The sequence below is a fragment of the Passer domesticus genome, chromosome 1, assembly GCF_036417665.1.
Source record: "Passer domesticus isolate bPasDom1 chromosome 1, bPasDom1.hap1, whole genome shotgun sequence".
Lineage (NCBI taxonomy): Eukaryota > Metazoa > Chordata > Aves > Passeriformes > Passeridae > Passer > Passer domesticus.
In genome coordinates, this window is record NC_087474.1 from 157,472,976 (window position 1) to 157,491,322 (window position 18,347).

An 18,347-nucleotide genomic window follows, 5' to 3' on the forward strand; every position below is an offset into this window, starting at 1 on the left:
GACCACAGTGAGTATTTGGCTGCTTGCCCATAGCTGATATGCTGATTTTTCGCCCTTCCAGTACACCCAAAAGCTCATTGTTAAGCCAGGGTGGTCTCTTGTTCTGCCTTTTCCCTTTCCCTTAGCAGGGGATGGATTGTTCCTGTGCTTCCAGGAAGCTGTTCTTGAATAAATCCCACAACTCCATGGATGCTTCCCATGGAATCCCTCACATTTTAGCTCTGAGAATATTAAAGGTAATTTTCCCAAAATCCTGCTCTGAGCTTCTGTCTCCTCTGCTGGGACCCTCTCCACACACAACCCAAAGGTGTCAGGGGCCCAGAACCCCCTCAGAGCCCCCAGACCTCACAAACCTTCCCCTGCTCCCAGCCCCTTCTTTTAAAGGGATGATGAGTTAAAAAGCACCATCACTTCAGGCAACAGCTGACAGAGTTTCTCCTCCTACTCTTTTTTTACATGTTAAAATAAATGGTGATGTTCTTCCCAAATGAACAGACAAAGCCTATTGAATATATTCAAGACACCTTGGAACAGCTGAAAAGGCAACTGGGGCAAAAATTTGTGTGACAAAGGCACTAATCCTCCTATTTTGTTTGATTTTTTAGTACATTTCAGCTAAAGAAAAGTTTAATAAGTAACAGATGCAAAGCTAGACACCATGGACTTGGAAAACATCTCATGGTTGAAGTGACAGTTCAGAACAACTCTGCTCTCTCAAATCCATGAACAATTCTCTTGTTCTCCCTCCTGCAAAAGTACTCCATGGCAAGAATGTCCTTGCACTATAATTATAAACTTATTTTATGAGGAAGAAATTTAAATGTCAACTGAGATATTTCATTAATTTATCTATGTTATTTTCAATTGTGTATCCCGTTGTTCTAACAGTGTCTTCTAAGTACATACAGAGAGGTATGAAAGTTTACTTTCCACACATCACACCAAGGAAAAATAGACTCTTATTTCTTTGGATAGCTTAAAATAAAAGTCAATCAAAAATGAAAATTTAATTAGAAGAATCATTGCAGATGTCATTCTTTATTTTATATTTATTATGAAATCCAAAGAATCTGGCAAAAATACAAAGAACCATCTTGGAATGACATAGCTGTAAACTTTAAGCTTTTAGAAGATGAAGTGATACTTTTTCAATTTAATTAATTTAATTTAAATTAAGTTGAACAGGTTTCCCAGAGAAGCTGTGGATGCCCCATCCCTGGATGTGATCCAGGGCAGGTTGGACAAGGCTTGGAGCAACCTGGTCTGGTGAAAGGTGTCCCTGCCCATGGCAGAGGGGCTGGAACGAGATGATCTTTAAGGTTTGTTCCAGCCCAAACTAGCCTGTGATTTTTTAAAAAGTTACTGAGACTATTTGAACTTAACAACAAAAAAGAAACCCAAAAAACCCCTAAGGTTACAGCCATTCTGCAGATGCTGAATTCTTATTCCCTGGAGTGAGACCAGAATATAAGAGGAATGCCAATGTTGTGGAATGAAACCAGGCTTGGGGCAGTGAGGGTTTTTTTCAAGTGAAGAACTTCCCAGAGGACCCTAGAGATGAACTGAAATGTCACTGAAATAATCTCCATAAGGCATCTGAACCAACTGTCCTCGTGAAGTCTGTAATGTAGAAATGACAAAAGGAGAAGAGGCACAGAACATTTGAAATGTAAGGGCAGGAAAAAGGACATTCATTTATTTCCTTTAGATTTGAAGGCAGAAAGGCCAGGAGGAATGGCAAGAATCCAAACAATTCCATGTCACTGCTTTATTTGCCTTCAAGGCTATCAGTTTGGCTTGGGTAGTTTACACCACAGAGAAGCATCTTTTCAGCCACCAAATAATGTCTCATTCCTTGCAGTTGGTTTGGAAAAAGGAGATGAAGAGAAAGTAACTGATTTATACAGATAAGGGACAGAAATTGAAAAAGAGAAGATGCACAGAAGTACAGACAATGGCCTTATAAAAACTAAAGAGAAAAGCTATCAGAACCAGTGTTATTGTCTACAAAAATAAAAAAGGAAATAATAAAAAGAGACAAGCAATAGGTCTCCTATTGCTTCTCTCCATCTAAAAAGTTACAAATAATTCCTTTATAAATGTTTGCACTTTTCTGATCTAGCACACCATATTCACAATTGATGTGAAGGTGTTGACATGAAATGAAGCTCAATACAACTGTTGTTGTTCCTCTTTCAGATGTGTCAGGAAATGAAATATTTGTCTTTTATTTTTCAAGCGTGTATTTATAGATCATACAAGAACAAAAATTCAAGAAAATTCAAAGTGGAAGCTAAAGCTGCTCTGTATGAACTATGGAAGGGCACCAAATCTTACCAAAATTTCAGTCTGAGCTTTGAGTTATAGAAAAATAACTCCATCAAAAAGTTCCTTTGTAATCTGGAATCAGCATTGCACAGGAGAGTATAAATTAGTTATAAATCAGATTTTCCTACTCTTTGCACTCCAGAATGAGGTAAATGTTAAATTACTTTAACTTTTTTTTTTGTTTTTTATATAAGTAGTGGAATTAGAGAATCACTGTTTCCTTACCCAGCTATAATTCCTCTCAAAGATGCCACTGCTTCCAACTCTGTCTCCATGCTTTCAAGCAATCTTTATGTTTATGAACAAATTAAAGTTCTTATTCTCTCAATACTGTACTTTATAAGCTTTCTTCCAGATTTTCCAGCTAGCAGATGATTAAGTTCATAAATATGAGTCATACACAAAGGAAAAGAGATGATGCCTGACTCCTAAATCAGGACCTGATACCAAAATAGTTTTGATCACAGAGGCTCACCACCAGCTCTTCCTAACCTAATTCTGCTGCTGATTTATGCCCAGTCAATATATCTGAAGTTTGAAGGCATTTATTCACCCAGACATCAATAAATATTGCTCATAAAACCACTGTTCTTTGAGAAACTCTCCTTTATTTATAGAAAAGCAGATAATTTATTCCTGGTGATGAAGGAATTTACTATTAATTATTCAAAAACTGAATTCACTCCACCTATTTTTAGGCTCTTCAAGGTATTGCCAAGACAGGATTCATCTCCCACAGTCCCTGCAAGTGCCATCCTCTTGGAAAATACTTTCTCACTTATTACAGAGTAAATTTGTACCAAACAAATGTATAAGCTGTCTTAATTAGCCAGTCACAATTAAGTAAAGTGAATTCAATTACTTCAAGTATGTCCAAAAAGACAAAAGGCAAAGACTTAATGGAAACGAAACCCACTCTCCACAGACAGCAAAACTTAATTCACTTCTCATTTGGGAAGCCTCTTTTTGAAAAAATGCAGTATCTACAACATCAGGCCTTTAAAATCATGTCCAAGGGACTCATGGTTTCTTCTATGCATCCTGGGGTGCAAATTTAATGGGAAAAAATGTCCTATTGCATATATATTCATAGGTATATATAAAAATGTATGTCTCAGCATAAATCATTGCTCACTTTAATACCAAGATAGTTTTGCCTCACAGCTTTAGCTGAAGAACCTGAAAATGAGAAGCTTACAGATATCTTCTCTCTGGATTATTTTTTATTAAAACACTGTTTAAATATTTCATCTCTCTCCTGCTTAATCCTAATCTATTTAGGGACAGGAAGCCCACATAAATTAACAGTTACTTCCACTAGGGTAAGAGGACCCCTCTAGGCCAGTTCCCTTCAGCACCCTACTGCCAAGAGCAGCTCTTACTAATTTTTCCTCTAGAAGATCATTTACAACATGAAATTTCAAAGAAGCATCCAAAGTCTCCCCCTACAAACCCCTCCTGAGTGTGATGCACTCAGAAACATCCCCAGGGAAGGCAGTGCCGCCTCATGCAGGATCACCCATGGAATGCTCCTTGGTGTCAGTCACCCAAACTCCTCTTCTGAAGATCTTCACCACACAGAAAAATTCCACTGACTACAAAACTAGTTTAAAATCTTGTTTCCTAAAGTTAGTTGGGTTAATGTTCTACCAAACACACTCTTATATTCAGAGGAATCGCCACAATCATGACCAGTGCTACCACTTCAAAGTGGAGGACAGTAAATCTGTTCCAGGAACTAAGAACTACTTGATTTCCTTTTCTGCCTTCTTTGCTCTATAGGATATGTGCTTTATTCTTTCATCTCCAGCCCTTTTCTAGGATCCCAGAATAATTTTATGGAAAATTTAGTGCAACAGTGTTATATTTCAAGACAGAATTTATTTTCACTACAAACCATCCAGAAACGAGTTTGATGGAATTTCTGGATCCTCTAAATTTGGCTAAATTTACAAACAAGAAACATGCAAAATCAATTCTCAAAGGTGTATTCATGCAAAATGCTCCAACAAAAATTTCCATCAAGTTCTACTAATTCCAGTTAGCATGCAGAGCTATAGATATCACCAATCATAACATTATCCAGACTTCAAGAGACACAGCTACGGCATTGGATCAACTGCCAGAACTTTTGAATTTGGAAATCAAACACAGGCAGCAACAGCTTCATGGCTTTGGAGTTTAAAAAATAAAGCAAATTCCAGAGGCCAGCAGCCACCTAAGCAGACTATGTGTGTCCTACAAAAAAACTCAGCATTGCTACCAAATATAATTGCCAAATGTGCCAAAAGGGGGCAACTGCAGTGGTGAGGCTCCAGGCAGCAATTATTTTTGTGTGTACTGAAAAAATAAAGATAAAAAGCAACACTAAAATATGCAATGAAGGCGAAGTGAAGAGGCAGGACATGGGAAAAAAAGCTAACTATTTTCAAAGATACACAATCACATCCTACCTTTTTAGACCCAACAACAAACTCACAGGGCAGTATGAGAGAAGAAGGGGGGGAAAAAAAACAGAAAGGAACAAAACAGAAATTAGAAAGACAGAGAACAGAAAGAAAATTAACAGCCACATACACATACTGAGATCATCAACTTTGATAAATCAGTGCACAAATCCCAGCTATGAGACATCTATAAAAAGGGCCCTACATCCTCATCCCTCCACAGCATTAAATTATGCCAGTATTTAAAAAAGAAAGAACCTGAGACACAAACTGATGTAAACAACATTAAAATGAGCTTATCCAAGTAGATTTACAATCATACTTAAGTATGTTTATTTTTAGCTGAAAACAGAAATAAAATAGAAAACTTAAAACAAATGGGATTTTCAGTATTTCTGGCACATATATTTCCTAGTTTTCAGTTTGTAGGACCTTTTTATCATTATGAGAACACGTGTATCCATCATTCTCCATCAACCTCCCAGCCTCTACAAATAACTATCAAATGCAACTGATATCAGAAACCTTTTCAACTGTCCTCAGCAGCCCTGTGACCACATAAAGATTTTATCCGATTTACAGATGAAGAAACAGAAAGAAAAAGTAAATCAATTTGCCAAAATCCCCACTTGGCTGAATGCTCCAGGAATTAACCCAAGGTCAGCCTCTCAGTCCTACAATTTCTGTTTAACAGCACAACATTTCTTCAAAACATTTTAGGACTTAACCCACTATTTTTCATACATAAAGTTTTCTACCAGCCAAAAAAAATTCTTCTACTCACAAAATGCAATGAGTTTGTGTATGTTGTCAGCTCTGGGAATGTGTCTCTCCTGCTCATTACACAAGCAACTCACTCCCACTTTTCCCAAGAATTACCTTATTTGAAATAACAATTAATATTCCAAATGTATGAACTTTGCATCTTAAAAGAAGGCAATCAGTTGACTTCCATGGCAATTATCATGCAACCAAGCTAATTAAAGTCTTCTAACTGGGTGAGGGAGAAGATCAGGTTTATATATAAAGCCCTGATCATCACATAAGTATTAACCTTAATATTTGACCATAAAATACTTGGAAAAGAGTATCTTTTAAGATACAAACTATCAATAGTTTTAATTAGTTTCCAAATGATGTGATCAGAATTATGTGGCCCATGTAAATTCTTATCATATTTCTCTCAATCAATCATCCCAATACCTCCATGTTACAGCTGCACCACACATTTAATTACCTTTGCTACACACTGCCATTTAATTTCAATTTCAGAAGTTAGAGGAAAAGATATGTTTATTTAGCCTAAATAGTTATCCATAATTACAGCAGCAGAGACACACCCTCTGTTACAAGAACAGTGTGTCTTCTCTGACATTCACTTAATAGAGAACGTTTGTGGTTTTAAGTAATTGGTTGCACACTGACTGGGAGGTCAGGATACATTATATACAAAAATTGCAAATAGACAGAAAATACATAGAAAATATCAAGGCACTTCCTTTGCCTTTAACCCTTTAGAAATTTCCACCTGTTCTAGAAAAAGCTGCTTCATTTGCCTCACTATCTCAGTATTGTCATGTTTTTATTTCTTTCTGTAAAATCATTATGCTGACAGACTCCAAACCAACAAAGTAGCAAAAGTTGTTCTATCAGATGTACCCACTTCCTGCATTCAAACAACCTTGAGCCCTCCCTGAACAGAATTACACATCCAATCTTGCAAAAACAGAAACTGCTCTCTATGAAGAAGGTCCTTCCTAGCCCTGTCTCTCCCTGGTATGCAGTGCTTTCCCTTAATTAGTCAATCTGTCACTACAGAAGGGAATGTGCTAAAATAAAATCCTGTGAACTGCAATCCAAGCACCAAAAAACTCACCAATAATAAAATGCAATGTTACTATCACTGGCTCGCATCCAAAGACTTTGGCTTGAAAGTGTAAGTTAGTTTAATAAACTGACCTGAGTTCAACCTTATTCCATGGACCTGAGTTTCTGCTTTAGAACAGAGGGCAGAGATGCATCAGGCTCCATGAAAGGTGCCTAGAAAGGTTGCAGAGAAGCTAGAAATATATTTTCATTCAGCTTTCTGAAGTTTTAATGTATAAATCCTAACTTTTATAACAATCAGAAGTACTAACTCCACAGCAAAACAGAACTGAAGAACTTTCTTACTACTGAACTGAAAAATTAGAATATTTAACAGCTTTTCCTTGAGCAGTTTGGTGCAGCAAACACTTCAAGTACATCCATTGATCCAGACTTACTGAGAACATGTTTGGTATTCAAACCTCCCAGCAAGGGTGTGTGCAGAGCTGAGCCAGTGATTAACTCTGGATAAACCCCTGTGTCTACACACAGGGTCACACACCTTCCATTCTGCAAAGAACTGAAGCACCACACTGAATCTGTTTGAACTCCTCACTGCAACAGCATCAAACACCTGCTTGGAGATGTGTGGGCACACATTCTGCTGTCACTCCAGCTCCCCACCAGCTCAGAACTTCCCAAGGAGTATTTCCCACTAGTAACAACACAGCCACTGCTCAGAAATTAGTCATTTATCTAAGAAATCAATTTCCAAATCACAATTTTTTAGAAGACACAACTGAACAGCAGAATTCATTCTGATTTTGAGATTCTTGGCCAACAGTTATCATTTTACACCTATTCCAGAACAGGAAATTTTGATTACATTCAGCCAAATTTCATTCAAACTGAGTCATTAAAGACAAGATTCTAAAAAGGATTGTCCAGACTTCTGAATTTTACCACCCACGTGCAAAAAGCAGTAACATAGTAATTAATACTGATAACTGAAAAATAGTGCAGGGACAAGCAGGGACCAACAAGTCAGAGCCAGTTCAAGTTCTCACCAAAGAGGAGCAGGGCACTGGGGTACTGATGGTTCTTCAAGCAACCACAGATAATTTAACAAAAAAGCTTCAAACTAATTAGAAACCTGGAATGCTTTCTTCCTGTTTCCAAGGCCAGGACCAACTATTCATGCAGAGCTGATTAATTTGATCTAAAAGCTTCACAAACCTGCCTGGACACCTCTGAGCTTTTACACACAATAAAAACCTCTGCTGGCATCCCTGGAGTACAACACAGATATGAACACCACTATTTCCACACACAGCCTGAGTTTTCATAGGGCTTCCCCACCTCTGCCAGGACAAAAGGTGGCTGCTTCCATCCCCTGGATTTGATTGCAAACAGCAGAGTCAAACAGATTTTGCACCTGCCTGTAGCTATCAAGCCAGAATTACTTATCCCTTGCACAGAAACTATGCAACACTCAAATCTGACAAATGAGTATGCAAATGAGGAGGAAGGAAAAATGGGGGGATAAAACTCTAACATACAAAAAACCAAACAGGTAGCAAAACAAAACAAGTAAAAGTGATAACAAATAATTACATAAAACAAAGAAGGACAGGGAAAGATGCTGGACTTCAACATCAAAATAAAGTCATTGTCTCATAGAATGAAAAAGTACAGGTTTAAACATAAAAAGTACAGTAAGTAGAATAGTCAAATACTACTCAACATGATATAAAAATAGTTTCATTGATGCTAACTGAATTTTTTTATTAATACCGTATATCTATAAAACATTGGAGTTTTCCAGCAGAAAGTCTCATTACAGTAGAACCTGTCAAATCACTCCTGTGACTTCTTCCTGCTCTTTGATGAGCTTCATCAATTAAATGCATATATAAAAACAAGCTCAGAACACCAAATAAGGTGAGACTACAGATTAAATTCTCTTAAAACTACAGCAGGCAGACACAGAAAGATCAGAGCACAGCTCTGTTGGAACAAGGCTCACCCTGTCCTTTCTAATAGGCTTATCCTAAAGTCTGGCAAGTGCCATAGATGTGGTTTTCTAAGACCTGTGAGCTGACAAAAGCAGCTGCTTACCTACTGTCCGTGTCCAGACCTACAAAATCCTTCTTCTCAAAAGGAACACAGAGCAGGGGGATCTTGTCTCCAGACTTATCAGTGGCTCTGTCAAGACGTTTGGACTCCAGCACTATGAAGAGGGACTCGATAAAATCTTCTATTCTCTTCTCCACAGTTTCACACTCATCGTAACTGGGATAAAACGCCACATCTGTGCGGGGCTGCTCTGCAATCTCTCCTTGAAGCCCAAAGACAAACAAGCGGGAATCATAGAGAGTAGAGCCGTACATTTCCTTCTGAAGATGGAATTTTTCAAAAGTCTGAGGCCATTCCTTTGCTGAAGAGCACTCCGTGATAGTGATCAGCCCCACGACTTTGCGGTGTGTCTGGAAATCCCCCCACTCGTTGTTCTCTGGGGGATAATGGTGCCTGTATCGGATGTAGAGCACTCGCTGCGAGTCGCGCACGTTAACCTGGCTCACGGCTGAAATCCGCTTGTAGATCCTGAAAAAGCTCTCTTCAGGGACAATGCCAACGGGCTGAACCACGACCAGGAGGGTCTGATGATCCTCAGCACACTGCATGTAGTCAGGAACACTCATTTTGCATCAATTGCAGGCTAGTGAAAGAAAAAAGCACATTATTTTTTAACGTTCACAAGTACACAGGGCTGCTGAATCAAACCAGGGCTTCTGCAGCTAAACATTTCTGCAGCCTGAATTTATGTGCTACAATACCACTGTTTGTTGCAATATTTTACTAAATCTTCAACTATGCAACCCACTGATGTTACACTGTGCACAAGGAGTACTCTTAGTCACTTATGAAACAAATCTCTGTATATAAGAGCTTTCCAAGCGAATCTCACTCCCTGTGCAGCTACACCAGCCAGCTCACACAAGTCTCTACCACAGCCACTGGGCAGAAATACCAGCTCAGGAGAGCCTGTCAGACTCAGGCTCTTCAGTCCCATTTTCTTGGGGAAATATGCAAAGTTGTGTGGGGTGAGGTGTAAACAAGCACCATATCATGATCACAAAACTTTATACAGCTGTCAGTGCTCGTACATGTCCCAGCAGAGGAAAATCAGGACCAGAAAACCTATTTTTGAGGAAAAGCAAAGTCTTGCTTTCTCAAAACACACATAGGAAAGGACCAGGCAATGTTTTCTGCCTTTACATCTATGTATTTAGAATCCCTTTTCTCCGGAGCTCTCTAAAACCAATTACTGTACTGCAGCTGAGTCTTGAATGGAGATGCACATCCCTGAATCCTTTCATGTCTGAGACCTCCCGGACCACACAGATCCCTTTGTGAATTTCAGCTCCAAAGCCCTGAACCGTAAATACCACAAACAAAACCCCAAACCTCTGCAAAAACAAACACACGGACAAAACAAAACAAAACAAAACAAAACAAAGCAAACGCAGCCCAGCTTTAGACTTGACACCATTGGTTTTACAAGCAGAACGACGAGTTCCGAGCACACGGGGACACAGGTGACAGGGAAACAGCTGCCTTGAGGAACCGGGCTCCTCACAACTATGGACTGTGGCTCCCTTGTCCCACCGCACTGCCCGGGGTCTGCCCCGCAGCCCCATTCCCCGGGTGCAGCCCCATTCCCCGGGTGCAGCCCCATTCCCCGGGTGCAGCCCCATTCCCAGCGTGCAGCCCCATTCCCAGCGTGCAGCCCCATTCCCAGCGTGCAGCCCCATTCCCAAGGCAGCAGTACCGTCCTGACACTTCCCCCAGCAGAGGCCGCAGCGGGTGTGAGCTCCCCCCGTTCCCTGTCCCCATATGCTGCTTTGGGCCGGCCAAGTTAAGCAGGGAAAACGACTAAACTGCAGAAGAGCCAAGCGCAGCGGAGGCGCACACCCCCCTGAGCCCCGTCAGGGGCAGCGAAAGGCGCGGGGGAGCTGCTCTGGGGCGCGGCTGCCGGGCGGTAACCGGGGAAGGGGCAATGACAGCCCGGCAGGAGCCGATCTTTGGGCAGCGAGGGCAGGAGGTAACCGGGGAGGAGGCACTGACAGCCCGGGCGGGAACCGCTCTAGGACAGGGGGACGCGGCTGCCAGGCGATAGGCGGGGAAGCGGCACTCACAGCCGGGACGGGGGGACGCGGCTGCCGGGCGGTCAGCGGGGAAGCGGCACTCACAGCCGGGACAGGAGCCGCCCCGCTGCCGCCGGAACTGACGGCAATGGCCGCTCCGCCCCGCATGCGCGGCGGGCCATGGCGGGAGAGTCGTGAGGGGAGCCGGGCGATTCTCCGCTGTCGTCCGCGGTGCTGCTGCCGGGGCTTCCACGGGGACTGGAAGCCTCTGCCTGTGAACACGAAGCACTGCTGCAAGAGGAACGCAAAACAGGAGTGGATGAATGACTGATTCACCTGGTGAATTTCAGCCGATTGTGTATGAAAACCTAAAGGGCTCCAGCTAGCCCTTAGAATGAAGCGAGCCTTCCTGGCATTCCCAAATCCCGAAATTGGTCTGGTGTCATAGAACCATCCAGTCCAAATGCCAACCCAGCACTGCCACTGAAACCCCTAAACCACCACCAGACTCAGATGCTTCTGAATCCCTCCCAGGAATGGTGATTCCACCACCACCCTGGGCAGGGTATTCAAATGCCTGACCACCTGAAGAGTAAGAAAACCTTTTTTTTTTCTAATATCTAATCTGCATCTCCCCTCTCTCAGCTTAAGTCCATTTTCTCTGGTCCATACACTGTTGGCACAGCAAAGGAGGCCAGCCCCAGCTCACTACAAGCTCCTTTGAGGTAGTTGTAGAGAGTGATAAAGTCCCCCCTGAGCTTCCTCGAGAAAGATCTTCCTCTGAGAAGATTTCTCAGTCACGTAGCTTAAATGGCAAAATCTTGAAAACTCTAAGTACAAAAACTGCAGAAATATGAGCCTTGTATGAGAGTTCAGGTGCATTTCTCATGGAGGATGTGAGAACCTTAATGATGTTCAGTGAGGCAAAGTGCAAGATGCTGCACGTGGATGACCAAACCCTGGTATCAACACAGGCTGGGGAATAAGTGGATTGAGAGCAGCCCCACCAAGAAGGACCTGGGGGTGCTGGTGGATGAGAGGCTGGAGGAGAGGTGGCCATGGGTGTACTTGCATCCAGAAAGTCAAACATGTCCTGGGTTGATCCCACAGTGTGGGCAGCAGGTGAGGGAGGGGATTCTGCCCCTCTGCTCCACTCTGGTGAGACCTTGCCTGCAGTGCTTCATCCAGGTCTGGCATTCCCAGCACAAGAAAAACACATGGACTTTGTGGAGCAGGTCCAGAGGAAGCCATGGAAATCAGAAAGCTAAAGTGCCCCTTCTGTGGAGACAGCCTGAGAGAGTTTGAGTTGCTCAGCCTGGAGAAGGGTCCAGGGACACCTTATTGCAGCCTTTCTTAAGGGGCCATGTCATGACTTAAAGTAGTGGCACTCCAACAAAATAACTTCAATACAACTCACAGTGTTTGAAAAATTTGGATCAGCAGTTGCACTTAGGTAGAATCATAGAATCTTTTAGGCTGGAAAAGACCCTTAATATCATCAAGTCTAACCTAGTACTGCCAAGGCCACCTCTAAACCATGTCCCTAAGAGCCCCATCTACATGGCTTTTATATCTCTCATGGGATGGTGACTCAACCACTTCCCTAGGCAGATGTACCAATGCTTGACAACCCTTTTGCTGTTGAAATTTTTCCTAATATCCAGTCTAAACTTCCCCTGGCACAACTTGAGGCCATTTCCTCTTATACTGTCACTTGTTACTTGGAAGAAGACATTAATAAACACCAGCATAAAAGGAACTGAACAAGCTTTAGCCTTGACCTTCAGTTATCTTCCAAAAAATGGACAAAATTTCCCAGAGGGAAAGGAGCTGGAGAGATGGCAGCACAGGCTGGGCTCACAGTCTCAGACAGAGGCTGACCAAGCCCAACAGCAGCACGGCTTTAGGGCCAGAAGGGATGGGGAGTGCTCAGCCCGGTCACTCACAGCCTCCCTTCTCCTGCCAGGGGCAGCTCCTGCTCCCTTTGTCCCTTCTCTGGGAGGCAGTGACCCACAGAGGCAACCACACCTGGCCAAGCTCTCACTGGCAGAAGGGAAAAGAGCAGCTCTGAGGAGCTCAGCCTTCACCTGTTCCTCCCCACCAGCAAGCTCAATACCCTCAGAAATCCTGGCAGTTTGATGCAGGTTCATTTGTATATTGAAATCATGAAAGATCCAGGTAGTATTTTTAAGGAATTCAGTGTTGGAGTAATGTCAACTGTCTCCACAAGATGTCACAAGACAGTAAGGATCAAGAAAAAACTGATCCTTCCAGACATCCAGGCAGCATCCCAGGATATTTGTGCTTCCTTTCAGATATAACATACACACAATGGCCTCACATAAACTGTAATCTCAAGAGAATTATGCAGCCTAAGAGATACAGATTATCTGCAATAGCTAACTATAAATTATGTCCCCAAATACAGTAAATTTGGAATTTACCATATACTGTTGTTATCCTTGCACTTCCAACTGCTCATGGTGCTACATTTTATTAATAAATCAGTTTAATCTGTAGCCTTGGCCTTATATACTGGGCAAATTCTGTATAAGACAGTAACATTCAGTCATAAACTCCCTGTGTTTTCCATTTAATGATCCTTCATGGGTACATTCCATTCCCCCCTAAATTTCACGTGAATTATTATTGTGTATTCTGAAAAAGCTCCTGCTTGTATCTCTCATATTAAGTATAGATAACTTAGTGGCCTTAGCAGATTTCTTCCCAATGGAAACCATCAGGCATGTTGTTTGTAAAGCATACTGGAAACTTTTTGATTGAAACCATTAATGAGTTAATGCAAACAATGTGTCATCACTTCTGGAAGTGCTCACTATGCCTGCAGCTCTTCCCCAAACAGGCACAGGAAAACTTCTGGAGCAAACACTCCCAGCATCAAAAACCCACCCAGAAGCACATTGCAACCTTCCTGTGCAGCAGGCCCACAGTGTAAACATGGGGAATGTGCTAGTAATGAAGATGCAGCCCCATCATCACAGTTTACACATGCCCTCCATATCCTCCCCCACAGCTCTGACAAGTGTCAGGATGACCAGACACATTCCCTGGTACTGTACTACAGCTGCAGAGGTGTTGAGCAGCCTGTAATTACAGTTTGGGTTAACAACTTTGTAGGCAGTGGCCTGTAATCGGGATACACACAGGAGATGCCCAGCTGCCATTAAAAACAAGCTCCTCACCCTCCTGTGCCAGCCTGGGGCTGAGAAGCCTTGCTGAGAGGTGAAGAAGGGGAAGCCCCAAGGCTGCTCCTGCCTTCCCTGGGGCAGCAGGAACCCATGCAACTGGGAAGAGTGACTGGAAAGCTGCTCAGCACAAAATAACCTGGTGGAAAAGTGCTGGCTGACAGCAGCTGAACATGAGACAGCGTGTGCCCAGCTGGCCAAGGAGGCCTCCTGGCCTTCAGCAGGACCAGGGCAGTGACTGTCCCTCCGTGCTGGGCTCTGTGGAGGCCACACATCGAGTGCTGCCTCCAGTTCTGGGCCCATCAATTTAGGAAGGACATTGAGGTGCTGGAGCACCCAGAGATGGGACACAAAGCTGGTGAAGGGGCTGGAGCACAAGTCTGAAGAGGAGCAGCTGAGGGAGCTGGGGCTGTTTAGCCGGGAGAAAAGGAGGCTCAGGGGTGTGACCTTATCACTCTGCAGCCACAGGTTGGACTCGATGATCTCAGAGATCTTTTCCAGCCTACTTAATTATGTGATTCTACGAAGACACTCGCAGCCGGAGCCTCAGCGCCCCGGCTGTCCCCGGACCTGCTGCACGCCCGCGGCGGGGAGGAGAGAGGCGGCGGAGCCGGGATGGTGCAGCGGGACCGCCCCTGTGTGGGTCCCTGTACTTCAGGGAGCTGTAGGGAGCTGTAGTCCCGGCTCGGGCATATCCCAGTGCTGTAGGGAGCTGTAGTCCCGGCCACGGGCGGCTCCCAGTTCTGTAGGGAGCTGTAGTCCCGGCTGGAGGCGGCTCCCGGTGCTGTAGGGAGCTGTAGTCTCGGCTCCGGGCGGCTCCCGGTGCTGTAGGGAGCTGTAGTCCCGGCTCCGGGCGGCTCCTGGTGCTGTAGTCCCAACAGGAGGCGGCTCCCGGTGCTGTAGGGAGCTGTAGTCCCGGCTGGAGGCGGCTCCCGGCACTGTAGGGAGCTGTAGTCCCGCCCACGGGCGGCTCCCGGCGCTGTAAGGAGCTGTAGTCCCGGCTGGAGGCGGCTCCCGGCGCTGTAGGGAGCTGTAGTCCCGGCTCCGGGCGGCTCCCGGCGCTGTAGGGAGCTGTAGTCCCGGCTCGGGCATATCCCGGTGCTGTAGGGAGCTGTAGTCCCGGCTCCGGGCGGCTCCCGGCGCTGTAGGGAGCTGTAGTCCCGGCTGCCGCCGCCTACAGCTCCCGGCGGGCCGTGCCCTCGCTGCCGCTGGGACGGGCCGAGATGGCGGCGGCGCGGCTGAGCGGCACCGAGAACCGTCTGGTGTCGCTGCCCCTGTCGCGGATCCGCGTCATCATGAAGAGCTCCCCGGAGGTCTCCAGCATCAACCAGGACGCGCTGTTCCTCACGGCCAAGGCCACGGTACCGGCTCGTCCTGCCCTGCCCTCGGCCCCCCGCGCCTCCCCGTCCCCGGCTGAGGGCCCTCTGCCTCGGAGCGGCCCGGGCCGGGCTCCCGCTTCCCTTCTCTGTCTGCACCCCCAGACGGAGCTGACCTTAAAGCTGCCCCGAGTCTAGAATCACAGAATAGTTTGGGTTGGAAGGAACCTTAAAGAACATCTGTTTCCAGATCCCTGCCATGGCCAGGGACACCTTCTACTGTCCCAGGTTGCTCCAAGCTCCGTCCAGCCTGGCCTTGGACGCTTCCAGGGATGCGGCAGCCACAGCTTCTCTGGGCAACCTGTGTCAGGGCCTCACCACCCTCAGAGGAAAGAATGTCTTCCTAATATCTGATCTAAACTTACTCTGTCAGTTTGAAGCCATTCCCTCTTGTCTTGTCACTCCATACCCTTGTAAGTAGTCTCACCCCATCTTTCCTGTAGACTCCCTTCAGGTACTGAAATTGAATGAGTCGCTGCACTGAGTGCCCAGTGTATGTGCAGTTAAATATGGTACTTCTGCCTTTAGATAATGATCAATGATATGTTTGAATTCTTAGTCTGACTACTGTTAATTTTTGTTTTAATTTTTAGGAGCTTTTTGTTCAGTATTTGGCTACATACTCCTACAAACACGGCAGAGGGAAGGAGAAGAACGCTCTGACGTACAGTGACCTGTCTCATACAGCAGAAGAGTGTGAGACCTTTCAGTTCCTTGCAGGTATTGCTAACACAAGGGTAAATCCAGTGTCTGCTTTGGAAAATTAAATCTTGCTCTTAATGGTCTGTTTTGTGAGGATCCAGTTTTCCTACTGGTCATTAATCCCCTGCTTAGCATTCAACTGGAACTCATAAACTGCTTCCCTAGAAACATTTCTTTGTGAATGGGGATATTTCTGCTGCCTCTAAACTATACAGTTACACTGTATACAGTTCTCGGGATATTGCCTTAAGCATTTCCTAAATTCCAGCAGTTCCATCTGAAAGATCATTGCACATCTTTAGGTGAGAAGTTATGTGGACCAAAAATGACACATAGGAATCTATAAGTTTTGAGAAAAGAAGCTTCATCATATGGTTCCTCTATGCTTCTAAATACAAACACACACACGCATTTTTTACTGATAATTGGATTTTATATTAATTGCTCATTGGATCTAAGGCAGTTGAGTACTCAGTTTTATATTAAGTAATTTACATCAGCAGACAGTAAAAGCTGCCAGTAATCAGTCATGAAATAGAGTCCTTATCTTTGGTTACTTGTACCATAAGTGGGTAACTCCCTCCTACTCTTACAGCAGTGTGTGAGTCAGGCTGACTTACCTGGTTATTCACCTAAGGTTTGTTAAAAATATTAAGTTGGTTATTCACCTAAGGTTTGTTAAAAATATTAATACTTTTTTTTTTACTTAATTTCTTTAGTGGTTTGGATGCAACAGTATTAATGAGGCAATACAAGACACTAAAATCAACAATTCTGCCTTTCAGATATCTTGCCAAAGAAGATCCTAGCTAGCAAATACCTAAAAATGCTTGAAAAGGAGAAGCGAGATGGAGAAGTGCGGGAAGACGATGATGAGGCTGAGGAGGAAGAGGATGAAGACGAAGCTGTTGCTGACAGTGTTGGATCTTAAGGCCAATGGAGAATTGTTTCATAGTTGATCCATTTTATATTGTATAAAGGATGTTATTTTTGTGACTGAGAATCCAGATGCTGGATGTATTTTTACACTGAGCCATCTGCTTTTGCTTTAAGAAGTTTAGAAATTGAACTTTATACTCGTTGGAGAATGGAATTCTTCCCTCAGAAACGCGGTGGGGTAGGAAGAGACAGTGCAAACCTGACAGCAGAGCTTGGTCAGATGATCTGAAATTACTTTGTCAGACAATCATTACCCAAATTTAAATTTTTTCAGGCAGCTTTCAGTTCAAAAGCTCCAAAAGTGGACCAAGTCCATTAACAAAGTCTGTAAAAGCAGCCATGTGGGCACCTAAATGGGAGAGGAGGAGATCCATCCCAAGAGCTAATGGTGGTTCTGTAGCTGTGGTGGTAAATGGGGTACAAAATTATGTACATATGTGCATCCAGAACCCTTTTCTTGAATGAAGTCCACTTCTGCAGTTTCTCTTGCCAAAATGCACATTGAAGTCTGTTAATTGTGGATTCTTGAGAAGGAGCAGCTCCTTCACCATGTGAGTGACACAGATGGATTTGTCATTTGGTTTTGGTTTGCTGTTCTTTTTTTACTACAGAAATGGCAACCATCCTGTGTAGAATTTTACATGCAATTTTTTAAAATAAATGTTTTGTATGAAAACTTGACAATGGATGCAGAAACATCCTGTAGTTCTTTCCAGTTTCAGTCACACACGTGGTCAGTGTGGAAATGCCTGAGAGAGAGAAGTGACCAAGATCTGTCCCCAGGGTTGAAAAATGCCTCAGGTAAGCATGGAAATCTTAACAGGGAATAAGAACCTCCCACTCCAAAAAAGCTGGGCAGCAAATCAGCCAGGAATTTGTCTCAAGCAACAGCCTAATATGGTTAAGAGCTACCAGAACTGAACAGTGAACAGCTTCTCTTGGGTTGAAGGCACAACCACCCTCAACTTCTCTTAAAAGAGCAGGGAGCTCCAGCATATCCACAATCCAGCACATTCCATATTCTGAGAAAGCCAGATGGAGTTTAGGCAGGTAGGGTCAGGGACTGGCAGAGCCACTGAGCCACACCAGAAATGCTCCTGCTGTTTAACAGACCAGAGAATGCTGCACTGTAAAGAATTTTCCTGAAGTTTCCATATATTAAAATCATATTGTACCAGGAATCAGGAATTCTGCAATGAGTGCTGAGTGGGGCTGGATCCCTGGGGAAATTCCCAAGTGGGTAAAGGCAGAACTAAACCATTGTTCCAAGAGTTGGTTTGTGCTTTTTTTTTGTTTTGTTTTGTTTTTTTTTTTTCCTTTTTTTTAATTAGAAGTGCATGGAGATGGGTGGAAAACTGAGTGTGAAATGCAGTTTTGGGGGAGGGGGTGCCAGAT

At 43.9% G+C, this 18,347-nt stretch overlaps 2 protein-coding genes across 7 annotated transcripts in view; one reads left to right on the top strand and one right to left on the bottom strand.

Annotated features, from left to right (window-relative positions):
• TRAPPC9 (trafficking protein particle complex subunit 9) overlaps window positions 1-10,865 on the bottom strand; it is a 448,113-nt gene extending 437,248 nt beyond the window's left edge. For 5 of the 6 annotated variants that reach the window (XM_064398434.1, XM_064398414.1, XM_064398441.1 and 2 more), the window contains exons 1-2: window positions 10,781-10,863; window positions 8,700-9,300 (exon numbers count right to left, since the gene is read on the bottom strand). In XM_064398434.1, the coding sequence (XP_064254504.1) occupies window positions 8,700-9,283 (584 nt within the window). In that variant the 5' untranslated portion in view covers window positions 9,284-9,300; window positions 10,781-10,863. Of the gene's footprint in view, window positions 1-8,699; window positions 9,301-10,780 lie in introns of all 6 variants that reach the window. The other variant, XM_064398425.1, reaches the window with a different exon arrangement.
• Window positions 10,866-15,082: 4,217 nt separating this feature from the next.
• Window positions 15,083-17,636, top strand: CHRAC1 (chromatin accessibility complex subunit 1). The gene is made up of 3 exons (XM_064398609.1): window positions 15,083-15,296; window positions 15,905-16,031; window positions 16,799-17,636. The coding sequence occupies exons 1-3, from the start codon at window positions 15,159-15,161 to the stop codon at window positions 16,942-16,944; spliced, it is 411 nt and encodes a 136-aa protein (XP_064254679.1). The 5' UTR covers window positions 15,083-15,158; the 3' UTR covers window positions 16,945-17,636.
• The last annotated feature ends 711 nt before the right edge of the window (window positions 17,637-18,347 follow it).